Below are 21,446 nucleotides of genomic sequence, written 5' to 3'. Positions count from 1 at the left end.
CGGACGTTGATCACAAAATCCGCAATTCAAATCCGCTCGTGTGAGCCCGACCTTAGAAGCATGAAGCATTGCTTCTAAGGCTGCCTGTCCACGGGCGTATTTTCATTGCGCTCCCCGCGGCGATAGTCCGGCCGCAGGGAACGCAGTGAACGCTTTACATAGTGTTGCTATGGAAAGCACAGCCCCCCTGTCCACGACAGGGGAAGCATAGCGATTCTCCGGTCACAGGCGGCAAATCGCGGCATGCCACAATTCTCCACTGTGAGCCCATCTGTCAGATAGGCTCAGTGCGGAGAACCATCAGATGGCTCCTGCTCACCGGCAGTGGCTCCCGTGGCGGAGATCTGCCGTGGGATATCGCTACGTCCGTGGACAGTCAGCCTAAGGGAGAGTAGCTCCATAATATGGCATGGATTGTGTGCCTTGGTACGAAATCACACAGAACATTGATCTACAATGTATTGTCACTTTTGGACACTCCACAAACTATGGATCGTATAAGGGAACATTCCCACGGTATTTTTTTTACTATGCTTTGGGATTACGTCAGGGGGTTCCATCATAGCTGCTGGAAACACTGTGACAGAACCCCCAAGGAAAGGAACAGAACAAGTCACTTGCATTACTGAAACAGAGACCACTTGTTAAAGGGATTGTCCAGGAGTAGAAAAACATGGTTGTACTCTCCTAAAAAAAAAACAGCACCACACCTGTCTGTGAGTTGTGTCTGGTATTGGAGCCCAGCTCTTATGAAGTGAATAGAGCCGAGCTGCAATGCTACACACAACCCATGGACAGGGGTGGCGCTGCTTTTGAAGAGAGCAGCCATGTTTTGGTAATCCGAGAGAACCCCTTTAATTTTACCCTGAAACGCATAGTCTATCCAGCGAAGATACCTGCATGTATTATATGCTGGGAGACGGCATTCTCTTACTGTTTGCAGTACTACAAGTATGAAACATTAAAACCTAGTACTGTGAGGAGTTAATAGCTGCTATTAGTCCCTCGCAGTCACCGACAAAGGGTTAGATCTGGAAGGAAGTTCACAATCCAGTTTGATTTCCTGCAGCGCTTAATCTTCCTTTTACTGCCGAGCGTCCTGTGTACGAAGGCAGATGTTACTCAGAAACCATTTTTTTGATCAGTGATCATTAAGAAATGCCTTCTTTTCTTATTATTCCCTCAGCGACTAGATGTCCGACAATTCTATATAGTACAGAATGAAAAGACTTCATCAGGTTATATTACTAACCGCCCCCCAATCCCACCTAGTCCCAGAGCAAATCATGTTTCACGATCGAAGGGTTTGGGTTAATATTATACATTGTGGAAGCTTCTGAGGAGCGCCACTAAGTATCAAAACTTCACGATCAACAGAAGGGAGCATAGTCAAGTGTCCTTCAGAAGGTAGAAGACAGCAAGGGCCTAACAATACTAGTTTTCCAACATATGAAGGCCAGCTATGATCAATCACTTTCTCCAGTTCTACCAATGAGATCATTTTCTAGTACAGGTCTCGGCCTGCACAATTTTACTGGCTTTGGCACCTGTTAGGCAGGAATTAAAGCACCCTTATTACTTCACTAGAAGTCCTAGGGTGGTGCAGCATACCTGAGCTTCCCATGACACATAATATTTCCTCATCATAAAGGTTACAGTCAGACAATCTCCTATTCTGGCGATTGGGTGGATTCACCCACTAATACTCATCATAATGACCATTCTGCTGATACTGAACCTAGGACGTTAGCAGGTTGATATAACTCAGCACTATATAGAAATCTGTCAGAAATATAGTTGCTGAGGGAATAATAAGAAAATAAGGCATTTCTTAATGATCACTGATCAAAAAATGGTTTCTGAGTAATATCTGTCTTCATACACAGGTCAGCAGTTTGCAGGGAGTGTGATTGTGCACCGAGCTGACGTGTGCAGGAAGCAGACAGCTCCTTTCCCACTGCAGTGGTGAGGTTTGGTATTGCAGGCTAAGTTCCCATTCATTTCAATGGAAACTAGGCCTACAATACCAAGCCTGGCCACTACAGCAAGAACGGTGCTGTATGCTTCCTGTAGAATTCAGTTCAGTACACCAGCCTAGTGAACAACTGATCGGCAGGGGTCCCAGGAATGGATCCCCACCAATCTACCATTGATGACTTATCCTGTGTATAGGCCATCAATAGTTTACAGCTGGACAATCCCTTTATTCAATAGGTACTGTATATTGATCAGATTACTAATATAAACGCAATTGCTGTCCAATCACAATGACCTCTACAAGATTCTCTAGCTTCAATAAAAGTCATGAATAATTGTCATTTTTTGTAAATGCAATCACTGGTAAAACTGCTTTATTTTTACGAACCGTCCAGAAATTTATGGCTGGTTGGAGACCCTTTTTTATTAATCATATGGGAGAAACGGCCGACAGATGAAAATTCTTATTGGTTAATGTTGGATAATATTACAATGAATGAACAACTTCAAGCAGCCAGTGAATCCCTGCAACATAGATTCATTATGTCCTACAATGTGACGGACTGGTGGTGCTAGACCAGAGACATATATGGAAAAGAGCAGCCCCTACCAGGTATCTGTGCCTCAACCAGCTTGTCTGTGGGATCTAAATTCATGGTGTTTATGTTACAATGTAACTAAAGGTCCTGTGATATTAAACATCGGCCCATGCCCTGTGAGACAAGGAGGTGAGAGGGGAAACCTGATGGGGGGTTTGTTATTTTCTTGTGTAATCTGAGTAAAGGGAATTTACAAAGTGTTGCTTTGAAATGATCCAATGTGTGCCCTCAGATAGCAATTTAGTGTCAGGAATCGGAGATCCGTTAATGAACAGCAAAATGTCATACAAAGAGCCGACTTCAAAGGGCATCTTATCAATGACATTAATAGTTACAAATTCTCAAACGTTTTGCAACCAAAACGAATGAGATGTCACATTCAAGCTCCTATACTCCTTCAAGACTATAGGATGGCGTTGACAAAAATATAGAATATTTGCATGAGTTAAAAAAGGGGTTTTCTGGGACATATAAATAAAAAAAAGAATTATAAAGGGTTAACCCTTTCCAATCCACTGCCTGACGTCTTCCTACATTCTGATTGGAGCTTGTACAGCTCCAATGTCAGAAGATGCCCGACAGGGTATTCTTACCGTCTATTGCCAGCCACAGCTCTCTGGCGCACACACACTGGCTTTAGCCAGCAGGTGGCACCGTTGTATAACAGCAAAAAGTGAAAGCCTTTTAGTAAATCCTGAAAACAAAATTGGATTGGAAAAGGTTAAAATTAAGAAAAATTGAATAGTCACCTATCGCAGGTGCTTCCCATCCAGAGCTGCAGCTCTAGTGCCCGCCGCACAGAACCCGGAGAAGGGGCTACCAGTCATGTGATGTTCATTGTGCACATAACCATCCAAGCACTCACAGGCTTCGGTGGTGGTTCTTCTATGGTCGCGGAAGCCTGTGAGTGGCTGAGCGGTCACGTATACAATGAATGGCAATTTTCTGTTTTTGTAATGTCCCAGAAAACCCCTCTAATGTTTATTCTCTGGAAGCTGCTTGGTGATTGGTTAGATATCTCTAGTATTTTTTTATTTATAGCGAATGGAAAAATATAAAGGCTTTGCATTGGTTGGACTTTCTTCAGCAGGTTATTTGCGGTGGCCATGCTACCTGTATGAATGTGTTGCTGTCTTTTTCCTCAGCTGTCTGTCACTTCCTTACAGCCTTCTTGTCATCTACAAAGAATGTGGACTGGGTGTTTATGATATAGGCTTTATGATCCACCCCGCTCCCTTGTTTAGGTGTCCGATGTACTCCTGAGAATTGTTGCTATTGTATGGCTGATAATACGATTTTGTTATTCAGATGAATGTGAGTTCATTAACAAATGAAGCAACTTTTTAAATGGAAACTGCAATCTAAAAGGTCCATAGTTCCTGCTTTATGTGGAGCGGCCCTGAATTGTCTATAAGCCCATTTAGACACAACAATTATCGGTCAAAATTCGCTCAAAAGCCAACTTTTGAGCGATAATCGTTGTGTGTAACTGCACTGGCATCGCGCAGTTTTCGTTATGCCATCGCTCATCGTCGTCTTTTAGCGAGCTCAAAGACGACGATGAGCCTTATCAGGGATTCACAGTGGGATACAGCTGATACTATTGTTTCAGCTGTATCCCACTCCCTGATAATGGGCTGAGTATGAAGGACAGAGCGGTCCAGCTCTGTTCTCCATACCCGGCACGGAGCACTCGGCTGTATAATAGCCGGGCACTTCGTGCAGAAAACATCTGGATGCATAAGACAAGCAGGGACACCCCGCTTGTATTCTGCATCCTCCGCTGGGAGCGCTCTACTGTATGACATAACAGCTGGCGCTCAGAGCGGGGAAACATCTGTATGCAGAAGACAAGCGGGGACACCCCGCTTGTCTCCTGCATCCTCCGCTCTGAGCGCTCGGCTGTATAACAGCCGGGTGCTCCATGCAGAAAACAGCTGGATGCAGAAGACAAGCTGGGACACCCCGCTTGTCTTGTGCGTCCTCCGCTGGCAGTGCAAGGGGATCGCTCATCTTGAGCGATCATCTTGGCCTGCAAATGACACGATTATCGCTCAAAAGTTGCTTGAGCGACATCTTTTGAGTAATAATCGTGGGCCCTTAGTCTTGTATGTTCTAGCAGTTCCACATACAGTAGCTCAACTTACCATTACAGTTCATGAAGGTGTGAGAAAACATTAGGAATTACAATATAGCAGTGCAAGAGTAATCTGATAACATCCAGGCCTGGCCAAGTTTTATATTCATGCAACTTGGCTGTAGACATCTCAGCAAAATACAGGCTCACTACTGTATAATGTCATTGACAAACCATGGACTGGAAATGTGCAGCCTGCTTTCAGGGTAACCATTGGGAGGCATTATATATATTCTCTTGTCTGTTGCTGCGGTTTTACAATAGCCCATAGGCTTTACAGCTATATTTCTGGATTATGGTTACTAAATGTTGGATAATGTATATATTTTTAAATGTGTTTTCAGACTGAAGACAGCAGTAGACTGAAGAACATTCCTCATAGGTTCACAGACCTCCTCATGATCAGGAAAGCGTCACAGTGTTGGCCGACAGCAACTCTCATCAGACAGAAATAGGTAAAATTACAGAGATTTGGTTCACCTCAATCTGCTCTTAATTGTTAACCATATTATAACGAATGTCATTTACAAATGTATTCTCTAAAAAACAAATTATCCTTGTTAATTGAAGGGTAACTAAACTTTTGACATGACAGTGACGTGTTAGAAGTTTTGATTGGTGGAAGCACGGCTGCTGTCCCCCCCCCCCCAACCCCACCCCCGATAGCTTAAGTGAATCAGTAGTATGTGCTGTGCCCGTTCGGCTGTTTCCGTCACTGCTTGGAACAGGGTACAGGTTCAATAGAAAGTCTATGGAGCCCTTATAGCACTGGCAACGACAGCTGACAGCGTTCAGATGAGCCCTGCTGGCCTTTTGTTTTGGTGATCGTGGGGATATCAGCACTTGGACCTCCACTAATCAAAATTTCTGAACTTATGATGTCATCACGACATATATAAAAAGTTTTGAAAAAGTGTAGTTATACTTTAAATGATTAGAAATTGGATTTTTCACATCGTGAGGTCTTTTTTAACCATGAGTATTTAACAACAGCATTAGGCCTCCTGCATACGGCGTACGTGAATTTCCGCAGTGGAAGACCTGTGAGTCAGTGCGCAAGTGATTTTTAATTACTTGGCAGCAAGGGCAGGAAAAAGAGAAAGGAACCCCCCCCCCCCCCAAAAAAAAATAAAAAATAAAAAATAAATAAATCGCAAGCCCAAAGTGACTGCCTTCCCACCTCCCTGCTTGGTCTCCAAGCAACCAGAGTGGCATCTGCCTACAAATCCGCAATGCATCCGCAATTGAATTGAAGATGGCTCTTTTCCATAGAGATCAATGGAGCCCATCTGCGTGGAATCCGCGGTAAAATGGAGCACGCTGCAATTTCTTTTAAATACGCAAAACAAATCCGCATGTGTGCATGGAGGTGCGGACGCTCCATGCTTTTCTATGGGCGACTTGAGCTGTGGATCTTCCGCGCGGGTGCCGATCACGGATTCCGCAATTCAAATCCGCCCGTGTGCATGGGGCCTTATAGAAGCGATATCTTTATTGGCTAACCCGAACACATATTTGTAAGCTTTCAGAGCACAGAGGCCCCTTTATCAGGCAGGTAAATAATGATTCTGCACATTGTTAGGAGTAATCTGCAGTGTATCAACATTTTCAGTTTGCTTAGTGTCAATGGCTGACTAGTAAATCCCATCTGGGATTGCTCAGGCTTTCCTTATTGCAAAAGTATAACACCAATGTTAAGTTTGGTTGGACTAGGTTTAAAAAAAAATCTAGCAATGTGTTGCGGTTCCCAAAATTGATACGAAATTGCTGCTGTTGCAGGTCACTTGGATTCCAGCTTTAAGGGGACAGTGTTGGAGATGAGGAATTCAGAAGAACAAGCAGCCACCACAGTGTTGCAGAGACTGCTGCAGGAGCAGTTACGTTACGGGAATCCTAATGACAACCGTAACTTGCTGGCCTTGCATCAACAAGCTACAGGGAACGTGCCCCTCTATGGTGGTGGGCAGTTATCCCAGAACGAAGGACTGAATCCTCAAGACATCCAGTTCGTTCCACATGCTGCTCGCCAGGAGCCACAAGGGCAGGAGATCCAGGTGGAGAATATGATGGAGAAGCAGATACCATTGAGAGCTCAGAACAGTGAAGAGCTCCCGACTTATGAAGAGGCCAAGGTTCAGTCTCAGTACTTCCGTGGACAACCTCATACTAGTGTTGGAGCTGCTTTCTACGTAACTGGTGTGACCAATCAGAAAATGAGGACAGAGGGTCGCCCCACGGTTCAGAGGGTTAACACAGGGAAAGTTCATCAGGATGATGGCCTAAAGGACTTAAAGCAGGGCCATGTGCGGTCCCTTAGTGAACGACTCATGCAACTTTCACTGGCTACTAGTGGTGTAAAGGCACATGCCCCTGTTACCAGTGCCCCCCTTTCCCCACAGCCAGGAGATTTCTATAAAACCTCTGGATCAAATGAAGTATACAGGAATCAATCACTGAGCTGCGGACAAAAGATGGAACACAGGGGGCCGCCTCCTGATTACCCATTTAAAAATATTTCCACTTTACCTACACAAGGAAAAGCCAAGGACATGGGGTATCATTATGGGGATCCTAGAGGCAGTCTGCCCAATCGATCAGATGGTCCAATGCTCCGTTACCAGCCTCCTCCAGAGTATGGGTCATCCAGGTAGGCTACTTTTTCCTGTTCCTTAACTTGACCTAACTTTTATGTATGGTGTGAGAATGGTTTCAACAGACTTAGAGTATATTCAGACCTAGCGGTTATGTTGCCCTTTACACTTTTTTTTTTTTACTGCGGCCACCACAAACCTATGGTAAAGCAGTAGTTTTTGTCAGATCACGGCAAGACCAATGACCTTTTGCTAGGGGCATAGCCAGGTGGGGTCAGGCGGGGCATGTGCCCCAGGTGCTATCAAGATGGAGAAGGTTGGGGTGGACGCCAGCCTAGCCACTTAACCCCCCTACATTTTACCTGGAGTCCGGAGAATTGGCTGTTCATTCGACAGCTATTGAAGGTGGATGAGCATTATAGATTGCATTCACATGTTGAGGAAATTCCGCAGCATTTCCGCAGAAAAACCACGGGTTAGAGCTACAGTACAGATACAGCAGAATCTGCAGCATTTTTTCCCTGTACATGTGAACAGGATTTACTTTAATCCCATTCACTTTAATAGTAAATGTTTCCGCTGCTGAAAAACGGCAGCGTTTCCGCAATGTGTGAGCGCACCCTAAGAGGGTATTCCGGGACTTTAAAGTTGATCAATGGGAGCTCCGCACTCAGGACCCCCACCGATCAGCTGATTGTTCAGCCTGATGTCAGTGCAGTGGGCCGGATGCTTGACAAAGACCACAGACGTGGTCGAAACATAGCATGTTCTATCAGTGGATTCAATAAAGAAGCAGCCTGGATGCAAAGAACTTTTTGTAAAGTTTCCTGTGTGCTGCTCAATTTACTATTGCATATCTGGATTCTGTGGATCCTTGAAGTCCAGATCTGCCAAGAAGTGCGCACACCTACGGCTCCCCCAAGTGTTTGGGTATATGGTTGTGCTGCTGGCACCCTTCTATTTCATGCAGTGAGGCAGATGTTGGTCATGCTTGTTGGGGAAGGGAGGGGGGGGGTATCGTGTTAGCAGCTTCACTCCTATTGCAATCAATGGGAGCAATGCCTCCTATTACACTTGCAGGTCCTCATTGCGTTCAGGGTCAGATGTTCCATCCTGACCACAGTGAGGAGCCATAAGTGTAAGAAGAAGCAACCCTACCATTAATTTCAATAGGGGTAAAAGCAGCCATTACATTCCCGGCATTGACCAGCGATGCTCACATCCAGCTCACTACACGGACAGTGAGCCGAACAATTAGCGGGAATCCCAAGCAGGCCCCCATCGATTAACTACTCATCACTTATCTTGAGCATAGGTCATCAGTAGTTAAAGTCCTGGCATACTCCTTTAAGATACAAGCATATTTGTTATCATCTCCTACATTTCATGATAGTAAGACTCTCCATACAAAATGTTGTAAAGGTCAGTTTGTTTTTAACCGGCAGGTTTGTAGGAAAAGTTGTTAAATATTTAAAGGGGAGTATATTCAATAATTTCATTGTCAAGGAGCTATGAGTTATGCAACTATTTGACTCCAAACGTGTTATCACAAGAGATTTGTAGCAGAATATTTAATACACTTGCAAATATTTTACCATAGAAGGTCAGTACACCTTTGCAATTAATTGTTGTTTTATTGCTCCATTGTTTTTAAAGGCCCACTTAGACACGATGATTATCGCTCAAAAGCCGTCTTTTGAGCGATAATCGTTGTGTCTAAATGCACTATTCGATCATCGGTGATTTCTAGCAAGCTAGAAATCACTGATGACTCTTATCAGCGCCACAGGCTGATTTTCTCAGTGGGCAGCGCTGATAGTATTCTTTCAGCTTGTATCCCGCTGGCAGTTCTCAGCGGGACACAAGCTGAAAGGTCCAAGAACAATGCAGCTGCTTGCATATACAAAACAGCTGCTTTGTTCTCTGAGCTATTGCGGCGGTATCCCACTCCCTGCATAACTCTTAAGTAGCTAATTAGCTACTTTGAGTTATGCAAAGAGGATCGCTCAAAACTGTCAAACTGTCGTTTGAGCGAATTTTGAGCGATCATCATTCCGTGTAAATGGGCCTTTAGATAAAACATGAAAGTAATTTGCAAGTAGTGGATTAAAAATCTCAAAACAAATCCGGAGTAGTTTAAACCTTTAGTAATAGTCCCTTCCTTCTGTCCTCTACCAAATAGCCAGAGCAAAAAAATGGGGGACAGATGGAAAAGTAGTAGTATGACTGCAAGATCAGACTGCATAGGGCTTTTCAGTCTGTAACCCCTATAGGTCTGCATTGGTGCTGCATTAGTCCTAAATGTTTTTAGTATATTTGTAATAGACTGTACAAAATTGCTTTTTTACGTTAGTATTGATTTTTGATGGATTGGAACAATAATAAAGGCTGCACAGCTCAGCTTACCGTTTAATGTCAATGTAGGTCTCTCCTTAACTTTGTATACATGAGCGCCGTACAGATGTAGAGAGCATTGCTAGTCTGATGTGATACTGTATCGATCTAGGCAATGAGATAGTTTGTACAAGAGCATAATCTCTTAATAAGTATGTGTCTGAATTAATGCAGAAGAAGCAGGTAGTGAAATGAGGTAGGGAAACCAGTCCTGTACATTCTTGATGGCTGATAAATTACACCTCTGAGGAGAGAGTGTGAGGGATGTGACCTACATTCCTATTAATGACACATATCCAGATCCACCTTCTGGACGTGGGAAGAAGCTATGATGCTGGCCGGTCCCAACAACCTCAGTCACACACAACATCACAAAGCTTTCCTCCTTCGAGAGTTCTCAATTTACTACTTGTTCTGCAGAGAACATAGTCCACAAGTGCCCTCATAAGGCTTTAGATCAAAAAGAGCCAATTCGTCTCCTACTGGAAACATTGTTTCAACCCTCTTCGGCTTGCTGTACCACAGAGGAGATGGAATATACTTGGGGGATTCGCTGATGATAAACAAGCTGGTACTTCTAGAGGATGAAGAAGGGAGGGACCACCAAATAATTTGGAGTATGCGGTGAGACTTTTGTATACTTGGACATCTCTCCTGCTTTTCATGTATGTTGCTTTCTTTTTTTTTTTAGGAAGAAGTTTCTTATTTCCCCCTTTGTTTTTTTTTCTTTAGTTTTCTTCTGTTACAATGAGAGTTGTTAGTAAGCAGTGTATTCTTATTTCATGTGTGAATGGGATGTATGTTTTGCACTAGGGTTTTGTACAGTGTGGAAACAAATATGAAGAATTGTAGTTGGTCAAGTGGTAAACCTTTAGATGCAACAGAGATCTCCGAATTTATTATGAGATTCTGATAACTTGCTTGCCTGCTGTCACTCATCGTAATGTAACACTATGGATGCATTTACTCTCATTGACAAAAAATATAATGCACCCAGATAGAAATGTCAGATTGCTGCAAAACGCGTCCCGCAGTTATGTCTCAGGCAGATATGTAGAGGATTACACTTGTGGTCCGATTAGACATAGGGGTCTTACCACCTGAGGCCATAAAAGTGTTTCCCCCATTGACCTATAAAAAGGTCTCAGGGGCTACTTTGGTGTTGTGTACCTCTTGTTGAGAGATCGCTGACTACCAGATATGCTCTACGATGCATTTGAAGACATTTTGCTCAGTTAACAGACTTTTAAAGGGGCACAGAATTTGAATGAGAGAAGCATTATGGTCGTTTTGATACGCTATCTTTTCTCCTTAGGGAGAGCACCTAGATGGTGAGTGATGAGACTCAAAAGGCCTTTCATGCTCCTCTGGGTAATATGCAAATAAGGGAGATGGAATAATACCTCCACAGTGCCACCCAGGCACTTTCAATAGGTGGCACTGTGAAGGTATTTGGTCATTTTGATGAATTGCCCATCATCTTGGCCATTCTGACCAACCTGTTAGCAAGTACTGGGAGCAGTGGTTACATAAAGACATGCACACATGGTGAATTGGCTCCGGATTTTCCCAGTTAGACGACCAGTAGAGAGGAGCATTTGATCTTCCAATAAGCAGGAGCAGATCCAAAAGTTTTGTTGTCCAGCATCCAGACATAAGTGGTACCTTCGTTACAGAACCCTGTCTCTGACTGGGCCATTTCCAGGCACTTAGCAGAAGGAAATTTGGTGTCACGGTGCCCATTATGTGTCCTGCCATTAATACCCCAACACCATAACTTTTGTTTGCAGTGGTGTTGTGAACGACAAGCCTGGACTGCTACAGAGAGAAACCATATCCTATCTAGCAACGAATCCAGGTTGTGTTTGGGAGCCGACAACAGTATTGGAGACTTTGTGGTGAGCGCTTCAATCCTGCCTTTGCTGTGGAGCGGCACACTGCCCCACTGCTGGTGTGGTGGTCTGGGGGTCCATCACATACGACAGTCGGTCACCCCTAGTAGTGGTACGAGAGCAATGACAGCTCAGCGATATGTCCAGGACATCCTGCAGCCACATGTGTTCCGCTCATGGCGGCTTCCAAGAGCCATTTTTTTAACAGGATAACCGCACACACACAGTAAGGGTTTCCTAGGAATGCCACTGCCAGGTTGCCACACTTCCTTGGCCTGGCCAGTCAGCAGATGTATCTCCGATCCAGCATTTATGAAGCCCGCTGGAACTCCAGCTTCAACAGGTAATGAGTGTGCAGGATCTAGAGGCCCAGCTGCAACACCTGTAGGCAAATGTGCCGCAGGATAACATACAGAACCTGTATGCCTCCATGCCTGACCCCGTATCTCATCATGTATCCAGGCTAGAGGTGGCGCATGGGTACTGCAGCCTCGCTTGAATTGTACAGCCTTCACCAATAAACGTATCCTTTCCTGCTAATATTGTAACCACTTAAATCTATCATCAATACAATCACACATACTACATTTCAATTCAATGCAGAGAATCGTAAGCCCGGGTGCAAAAGATCAGCTTGGCCCCCACCACTCCAACCACTCTTCATAGTAGCTGCTTGTGTCCTACCCAGGACTTTCTGCTGCATCGCTGGGGCTCTTAAGTGACCTATTAATGCAGCCCTCGCAGCCAGGTGTGTTACTAGGGTCCGAAAAGATTAGGGGCTCCAAGACGTAGATTTTGCCCCCCACTATTAAAAAATAAAAAATATATACAGTACATATAGGAGCTGACGAAGGTATAAGACCAGTTTTATAACCAGGCAGGCTCAGATAAAGCATCTCAGCTCTAGTGTACCTCTAAATGATGGTCACCATATGGCGGATACCAATTCTATACAGTGATGGTAGATCCGCAGCGGACATCATCCTCTTCTATTGAAAGGGTGCGATCTTCTACAACAAAATATGTGTCAAAAGCACATCAAAGGGTGTAGATTTTTACTCAATGTTGGTACGGATTGGCAACAAAACCTCCAGTGCAAAATATGCTGCAGATGTTGGTGCAGATCCACACCAAAATCTACAACACGCGAACCCATCTTAGTAAGGCCAGGAGTGATCACTGCACCAAAAAACGGGTTTCCCTTTTCAATATTTGGCACATTAGGGGCCCATTAAGCTATGGAGACATATTCCATCATACCATAGTCCGCAGCTTGATACCAATAACCCCGGGCTGTTGTGGCGTGTAAGACAGCTGAGCTGATGGGGCACAGGAGTGGCGAAGAGGCCCATGCCGTACAATTGGAGGGGGCTGTATCCCTAACAAGCTGCTCCCTGTCCGCCTATACTATGCATAGAGTTGCATAGCCCAACTCCTCCCTGCTATGTCCTTAAAGGGACCCTCCCGGCCCGGATAAACAAAGATGGCCACACCAGCTTCTCTGGCTACCTAATGGACAGTGCATCATTAGTCTAAGACACTTCACCTGCTTTGATTGGCCAGTGCTGGCCAGTTGGAGCTGCATGTAGTGTGTTAGGCTACTATTGTATACCAATGCATGGTGGGCAGCAGATAGTCAGAGGATCTCTGTTTGTCCAGGCTTGGAGGGTAGCTTTAAAGCACTGGGGTTAGGCTATGCTGTACACAGCCTGACAAGCAATACAATGGAGCAGCGTGATAGGGAAAGTGACTTGTCTTCTGCACGTGGGACAGAGTTTCGGAGGAGTTTGCGGTTGGAGGATAGACAGCCAGCAACATTCGCTGTGGCGAGGGAGACCTCTAGGTCCACCTGGCATGGGTGCCCGGTTGCAGTTGCTACGCCACTGAATGCTACAGGGGTAAGGTATGACTGACCTTTGATGATCTGAGCAACACAGTCCAATATTGCATTGCCACATTGTAACCTCCTATAAGCTAAATGTATCAATATTGTAGAAAAAGGCAAGATGCACATCCACATATACGCTGATCTTGTGCTTCTGAGCAATGTTTATAAACATGAGGGGCTCTGTTACATTTTGATCACATTATACAAACCTACTAGCCACTTCATAGCAACCTGTTTTTAGTGGAACCCTATGGTACTTGCACAGTACTCCATAGTGACCCCTGCTACTATGATACAGTGCCTGCAGGAAGAGTGACTTGGTTGCCCAGCAATTCCACTGCTACCAGGCCAAGCCCCCCCCCCCCCCCCCCCCCCATGGCTCTGAGCCACCCCACGGACAATGCAGCACTGCACCATGTGAACAGGCTTCTAAAGCTTACCTGCCCATACACTCTCCGATATGAGGTGCTGCACCCAGTAGCGTGGGGACCGACTAAAGAGGTCACCGTGAAGTGGCTAATGGGCTTATACAATTTGATCAGAGTGTTAAGGCAGCAGAATGCAGTCCCAAGCTCTCGCTCACGGCCTGAAGGTTGCGAGTTCAATCCCCACATGGTTCAGGTAGCCGGCTCAAGGGGGGACTTAGCCTTCCATCCTTTCAAGGTCGGTAAAATGAGTACCCAGCTTGGTGGGGGGTAATAAACAAATTACTTGACAGCGCTGCGGAATAAGTTGGCACTATACAAAATACAGTTTGTTTTTTGTAAAATGCTAAATATTGCCATACTGCATCACATGTGTCTCTATCAAAGTTGCTGTGTAGTTCTAACCTAGGGCTCATTCACACAGGCATATATACAGAGTACTGGAACCAATTGATTTGCATTGGGCTACTAAGACTTGCATTTTTCACATGCACAAAAAAGGAAAAACTGCATCTTGGCCCACTTTGGTTTCTATTTCGGACCACAATAGTTCATTAAAGTCAATGGGGCTGTACAAATACACAGGGAATGCACATGCCATCAAAAATAAATAAATAATGCAAGCAGGCCCCAATACACAGGAAATACCCAGTGTTTCGGTATGTGGAAGTGCTGCCTATTCACAGACTGTAAACTACACACTTTCATGTGAATGAGCCCTGGATCTGAAAATCGCAAGACTGTGCCTACATGTAAGTTATGTTAGTTGCAGCAAAAATGTGCCTGCTTTGTTTCTACTGGAAGGATCAGGCTTGCACATATGTGCTTCTCACCATGGCGTTTTGAATGCCGCGCTAATTGCGGTACCACGACCCCATTGATTTCAATGCCATTCGAAAATGCTGATTAAAAATTGCGGCAAAACTCTGCAATCAAAATCACTGTGTTTTACTGACGCCGTGTGAGAGTGGCGCTAATCAACAGATTGCCACAAAGCGCTCCTATGTAGCAGCTGTAGTGTGAACACCCCAAAGGCCAATGTTGTACAGCCATGATCTTCAGAGCGCGGTCACCCTGTAGGGCTTCTTCACACACGCAATACACCGTGAATACAACCCATTAATTTCAATGGGTTCGTTCACATGAGCATATTTTGCGCACATGCAAAAACCCTGCAGCATGTTCTATCTGTGTACATATTGCGCACCAACATAGCACACATTAAACTAATTTAACTTAATTGCCCATTGAAATCAACAGGAGCATGGTTGCGCATTGAGGTTTTTTTTTTTGCACTTCCGAATATGCATAACATGTGCATGCAAGAAATACAGTATAACATGCACAGGAGCCCGCAAAAACGCAACGTCCATCCCTCACTTGCGTGCGTAAAAACGCTTACACGGGTGTGAAGCCATCCCTAAACCTGCTTTCCATTGCTGCAAAAGCTACCTGCATCTGAGGCTCGGCCCCGCCATAGCAGCCAATGGCCCATCTTGCTGATATGTCTGTGATGTATGAAAATGTCTTCCATGAGGATTCTTTTTGAAGAACTGACCGACGTTACTGCGAGTGCGCATTTTGCATCAGTCTTTGCACTTGTAACGTGTGAATCTCCTGAATGTAGCCTGTTTTTCACATGCGTGAAAAAAGATAGAAGTTGGCGCAATTGATGGCATTTAAAATGCGCTTCAGCTTCTGACAAAAAATTGCGCATGTGAGTTCACGTACTCCAATGGGTCCAAGTTCTATCTCTAACAGAACTCGGACGTAAAAAGTTTGCGTGACTAAACCCTAAGGTCGCTCTCACACAGCCCACTTTTACCCCGATTAGCACAGCGTTTCAAACACCGCACTAAAGACAGTACGACACCTCCATTGATTTCAATAGAGCTTCGCAGACTAGCGCTCGAACGTGACGCTGTCTGCTCTATTCTCATGCTTTTTTCCGCACCTCATTAACCATTATAATGATGGGGTGCGTCAAACGCTGTCAAACGCAGTGGAATGTGTTAAAAAATGCGGCGCAAGATCGCGGTAAGACACCGCGGTTTTGAATAAGCCGCTTTGGTAACGCATGTGTGAGTGGCCTAAGGGCTTATTTACTTGGGTGTATGCAGATTTCGATCCTCGAAAAGCAGTGCATTTGCAGCCTGAAACACTCTGTATTCTGTACGTGTCGCGATCCGTCTTTTTTTTTTTTTTGTGCCTTTTTTACGTGATCGCTCAGCGTTCTGCTCCCGGCGCTTACAGCAAGTAGCTGATTTAGAATGGCTGTCAATCTAATAAAAGGACGGGTTAAGTGGAATGGAAACAACGGCTCTCCGTTTACGCACAGGGGACTCTGGTCTATGATGTGCTTATGCCTACTAGGGTACATGGATATTGGTGTCTCCATTAAAAAGCCAATTTAGAGAAATTTCTAGAAAAATTATTATAATTTATCTTTTATTTTAATACTTTTAGGCAAAATCAGGATGTGCACCAACATTACCAGCAGAGATCCCCACACTACCACAGTCCCACCTCTTCTCTTACCTCCTTGGGATCAATGAGCCTCATCCAGTCCCCTCTACCATCAGGCATGTCACCATCTCAACAGCTTCCCTCCCCAAGCCATGGGGAGTTCTTCTCCGGGACACCACGGCCTCATCAAACATCCGGCCATTTTCACCATGGAGATTTTTACCGCATGTCTCAGACGTACCTCGGTCAGCAGCAGCCGCAGCAACAGCAGCAACTACCACAAATGGACCCTGCAAGACCCCCTCCATTACCCTCCCCGTATTCCCAGATGCAGGGTGACCCGTTCGCCATTGTTTCTCGGGCACAGCAGATGGTGGCCGTTCTGTCTGAAGAGAACAGGTCTCTGCGCCAGGAGCTGGAAGGATGCTACGACAAAGTGGCAAGGTTTCAAAAAGTAATTATGGACCATTGACTTTTTTGTTGTAGTGTTGTTGTAATTTTGGGATAATGTCTCTTGTTAGCACCTTCTATCTTCTGTTTAGTGGGTTTCTGCAGTATTTTATGGAGCAGATGCTTATTTTCTTTTACATCAGTTTTTGTTTGAAATCTCCTCATTTGGGAAGGGAGGAAACAGGTGCAGTGTGTCATTACGGAGGGAGGGAGGGTAGAGTTGGCCACGCTCCTCATGACGTTCTCTTGGCACTTTGTAGATGGAGATGGAAATCCAGAGAGTCTCTGAAGCATATGAAAATCTTGTAAAATCCTCATCCAAGAGAGAGACTTTGGAGAAAGCTATGAGAACAAAACTGGAAGGCGAGATCCGAAGGATTCACGACTTTAACAGGGACCTCAGAGGTACATTTTATAGCGCCGTGAGAATGTGTTAATGCTCCGTCAAGGCATGTTTAGTTTTCCTTGTGCATAATACAATAAAGCCAACTTTAAGGCACCAATTTAGTGATTTGCGCCCTGAAAAGCAGACCTTGGTTTTTAAAGAGAATATGACAGGACTTCTGACAAGCTGGACAAGCCTCAACCTTTAGAGCTGGGTCCATGCTGACTCAATTGCCATGTTGATCCAGAAGAAGGCAAAAAAAACCCCAGTGAGGTAGAAGCCAATTTTTCCCCATCTGAGGGCTTATTCAGACTACTGTATATCGGCCAGGTATTCTCGCCCCGGCCGATATACGGTGTCCCTCTCTGCAGGGGGAGGAGGCTGGAAGAGTCAGGAGCAGTGCTCTGAGCTCCCACCCCCTCTCCGCCCCTCGTCACTATTTGCAATGAAAGGGGGCGGGACAGGGACTTAGCTAAGTACTGGGACTTGGCTCTGCCCCCGTCCTACCCCTCCCATTGTAAATGGTACCGAGGGGCGGAGACGGAGTGGAGAGGAGGCGGAAAGGGGACAGGAGCTCAGTGCACTGCTCCCGACTCTTTGGCCACTGAAAATTTCCAATTGCTGCGGATTTTCCATTGCAGAACGCCTGCAGTGATTTACCCTGTTGGTGAAGGCAGCCGTAGGGAGCACAAGAATGGTGCATGTGATTTCCCACCAGTGAATGGGGCAACAGTGCGCCTATATGACAGCAATCCATTAACTTCGGTAGGACTGAGGGAGCTACCTGTTTCTACCTCTTGGCTATCACCATAGACAGTAAATGGATCTGTGGTCACACATGCGCACTGCCTCTTCATTCTCTAGGAGGGACTGGAAATCAAGGAAACTAGATATGAGCACTGTTGCTTAAAGGAATTATCCCCCAGAACATATGTAAGATGGTTGGGAGGGCTGACCTCTGTACCCTCTCCCCCCCCCCCCCCCCCCCAAGGATTACGAGAATAATGAACTCCGATTAAAGGTCAGCTTCCTATGTCAGATTGCTCTGGGATTCTTCAGAATTCCTGTTTGAGCAATCAAGGATTATTTTGCTAGGATACAGAGTAGAATTTTATCATTTCCATTTAAGCTTCAAGAATAAGTGTTGCACCAAGATTAGCGCTTGATCTGTAATCAAAAGTTGAACCTAGAAGAAAAGTGTCTCATACGGTGATGGTCAGGTGATCTTCCCAGCATTCATAGCAATAATAAAACTATTGCTACTACCTGCAGCAAACGTGGGTGAAACTTCACCACCCAGGAAAAGCCTATCAGGCTCTCAGCCGAGTCCACCATCTTGGATTTCACCTGCTAAACTAAGTTCAACTAGTTTGATCCACCAAAATCAGGGGCTCAGATTGAACATAGATTTGAACCAACATCATGGGCTAAACTGTTGGTGCAACATTTTTCTGCCTGATCTTGGAACAACTCTTCTTGATCTCGTATCAAAACTTCGGTGCAACCGGCCCTTGGTACACCAAAAATGGTAGCGTCTAAAAGGACCTTGTTGTGTGCTTTCTGTTATCACATATTGATCCTGTATCGGCACTCCTGCCTATAGTCATTAGAGCTACAGACTAACCAAGCAATCGTCCTACTCCATACCAAGCCTGTGCTTTCAGTTTCCTCGCAAGTAGAATGATATACAGATCATCTGTGCTAAACTTGAGTTGTGGAAATGTTGGCAATCGAATGACCTGGTTTTCCAGAAGTAGTCCTGTTGGGAGGATTTGTTCATATGACACAGTTGTAAGAGTTCTCTTAAAATTGTTTAGCTGTTCCTTATATCGGAGGCCCGTCTTTCAGCAAGACTTTTTTTTTTTTTTTTTCTTCTCTTTTCTGCATTATTGTCCTAAAACTTTGACCCTTGCAAGAATGAAGAGTCGTCTCCTTTTCATCTGTGGATCCTGTTCATTGAGTCTTCTAGCACACAATGGCCATCTGAAGCATGCAGTGCAGATAATTGATATTGTGAAAGAATAGAGCCTACCCCTTTTGTCTTCTAGAAGGCATAATACCTTCCTACATTGCTTCTGTTTTATGCACCCTGATTGTACAAATCAATAATTATATCCTTTTTTTGCTCTTCTTTTTGTAAGAACGAATGGAAACTGCAAATAAGCAACTCGCAGCAAAGGAGATCGAGGGATCTGAGGACAACAGGAAGACCATATCCCAACTACTAGCACAGAGTGAGTTCGGTGTCCTTGAATGTAACTTGTATCATAAAAACAAACCCAATGAACTGAATCTTTTGTGTGTTTTCCAGTACATATCAATCTTTTATAGCGCATACGTGTGTGCTTTTTTTTTTTTTCCTTCTTTCTAATGCATTCTTCTCTAGGGCTTCGGGGCACTAGCTATACACAAACCCTGCCACGTGACCACTTTCACCCCTGATGTGGACATGGCATAGAGACGTGTCAAATGTATTGATCAGGGATCCCGCTGCTGAGACCCCCACTGATCACTACAATGAGGGGGCTGCAGTATTCGCCTGACCGCTGTGCCCCCTTGGCTTTCTTCGCTGCTCCCAGTAGCTGAAGACAGCCCTGATAGAGGTGTGTAGAAAGCGCTGTACATTTCTGTGAGACCATCTTCGCTCGTTTTCAGCTACTTCCAGGAGCTGAAGATAGCGAGGGGACCCATCACTCATTTTAGCGATCAGCGGCACCCCATTTATAAATATTTTTGATACGTCACGGAAACCTCTGAAAGGTAGTAGCTACTCTTTAATTTACCTTGGATGGAACAAGTGTTCCTTGTCCATTTCTGACAAATTATTTGCATAAGGCCGCTCTTGCGCAGGACACTTTTTACCGTGATTAGCGAGGCATCTGGAATGCAGTTACAATGCCGCCATTGATTTCATTGGAGCCTTGCAGACCAGTGCTTGAATGTGGCGTTTCGAATGCTGCTATCTTCTAGCGCTGTCTGCTCTATTTTCGCACATTTTGGCGCCTTTTAACGCACCTCATCACCCATCGCAGTGACTGGGTGCATTAAAAAACACTGTAACAGTCGTTTGAAGATGCCACTCGAAATCGTGGTAATATGGTGCGGTTTCTGAATGCATGTGTGAGAGCAGCCTAAAGCCTGCCTTCACATGAGCGTATATGCACAGCTATTTACCTGCGTAAATACGCCGGCCATCAGAGAAAAAAATGCATTGGATTTAGTGCATTCAGCTGGCCCAGCGTACTTGCATGGGTAAATAGCTGCACATATATGGTCATGTGAAGGCGGCCTTAGGGCCAACATTGATCAATGCCAGTCAGTGTGATTGATTTAAAGAGCACTTTTTATTTTATGGTATGGAAGAGAAGTTTCTTTAAAAAAAAAAAAGAAAGAGGGAACCCCCCCCCCCCCCCCAAGTAATATGAAGGAAGATGTAAGAAGAAGAAGAAGGTCATAAGGTTGAAGCTGCTATTGAAAAATGAATTCCTTCCTTTTAAAAAATGGAAGTAAAGTGTAGGTAACAATCAGTAGCTCAATCCGGGGTATGGGGGGGGGGGGGGGGGTATTCTGCCTTTAAATTAAACGTGTGTTTTGTGGAGATCTGGGTTAAATGTCATTGTGTTTTAATGATTTGTAGAAACAAAGGGTTTCTGCATTCCTTGTATTGATGTCTTAATCTGCGGTTTGATTTTGTATTTTCTCTCTTTTCTTCATCTGGATCTCTTGTGTTTGATGTTTGAGGCTTTCATCTCCGTTTTCCCACCCATTGGAAGGAGGGGTGATTATTATGTGGTTTCTCGTATGGAAGCTTTTCAAAAATTAAAGGAATTTCTATCTAAAGTAAAGCAGATGATCCTGTTTTAAAACGCGACTAATTGTATGAGGAAATTAAAGGTGTTTACATATTTTCTGTGGGAGTTAACTAGCCAGACCATATTTTCTGTGGGAGTTGTCTCATTTCTCTTTTTCACATTTCTATGGGTGTTACCTTTGTTTAGTACTCCATAGATTTCTTTTGCCTTTGCGAGCTCTGAAAGGGTAAAGTTTCTTCGTAGGGTAGTTTTTAGCTAAGTAGCAGATCCAGTCCAGAGAGCTGCTAAGTATCATCTGGGGGATGCCCATCATTTAATACTACGCTTCCATAGCTGCTGCAATGATCTACTGCTATTATACTCATCTGTACCTACACTTTGTGCTATAGCACCAATCAGGGCATTTAGACAAGCCTGATTGTTAACCAGC

General features: G+C 44.7%; 1 protein-coding gene across 2 annotated transcripts in view; it reads left to right on the top strand.

Moving 5' to 3' along the window:
- The window catches only part of AMOT (angiomotin), a 58,452-nt gene that overhangs the window by 19,188 nt on the left and 17,818 nt on the right, over positions 1-21,446 (top strand). The window contains exons 2-6 of one of the 2 annotated variants that reach the window (XM_066581736.1): positions 5,058-5,168; positions 6,493-7,360; positions 16,370-16,823; positions 17,080-17,224; positions 19,346-19,438. In XM_066581736.1, the coding sequence (XP_066437833.1) occupies positions 6,531-7,360; positions 16,370-16,823; positions 17,080-17,224; positions 19,346-19,438 (1,522 nt within the window). In that variant the 5' untranslated portion in view covers positions 5,058-5,168; positions 6,493-6,530. Of the gene's footprint in view, positions 1-5,057; positions 5,169-6,492; positions 7,361-10,049; positions 10,323-16,369; positions 16,824-17,079; positions 17,225-19,345; positions 19,439-21,446 lie in introns of those variants that run through there. The other variant, XM_066581738.1, reaches the window with a different exon arrangement.

Source organism: Eleutherodactylus coqui, chromosome 10, assembly GCF_035609145.1.
Source record: "Eleutherodactylus coqui strain aEleCoq1 chromosome 10, aEleCoq1.hap1, whole genome shotgun sequence".
NCBI classification, from domain to species: Eukaryota; Metazoa; Chordata; class Amphibia; order Anura; family Eleutherodactylidae; genus Eleutherodactylus; species Eleutherodactylus coqui.
This window is presented reverse-complemented; position numbering and strand designations above follow the sequence as displayed.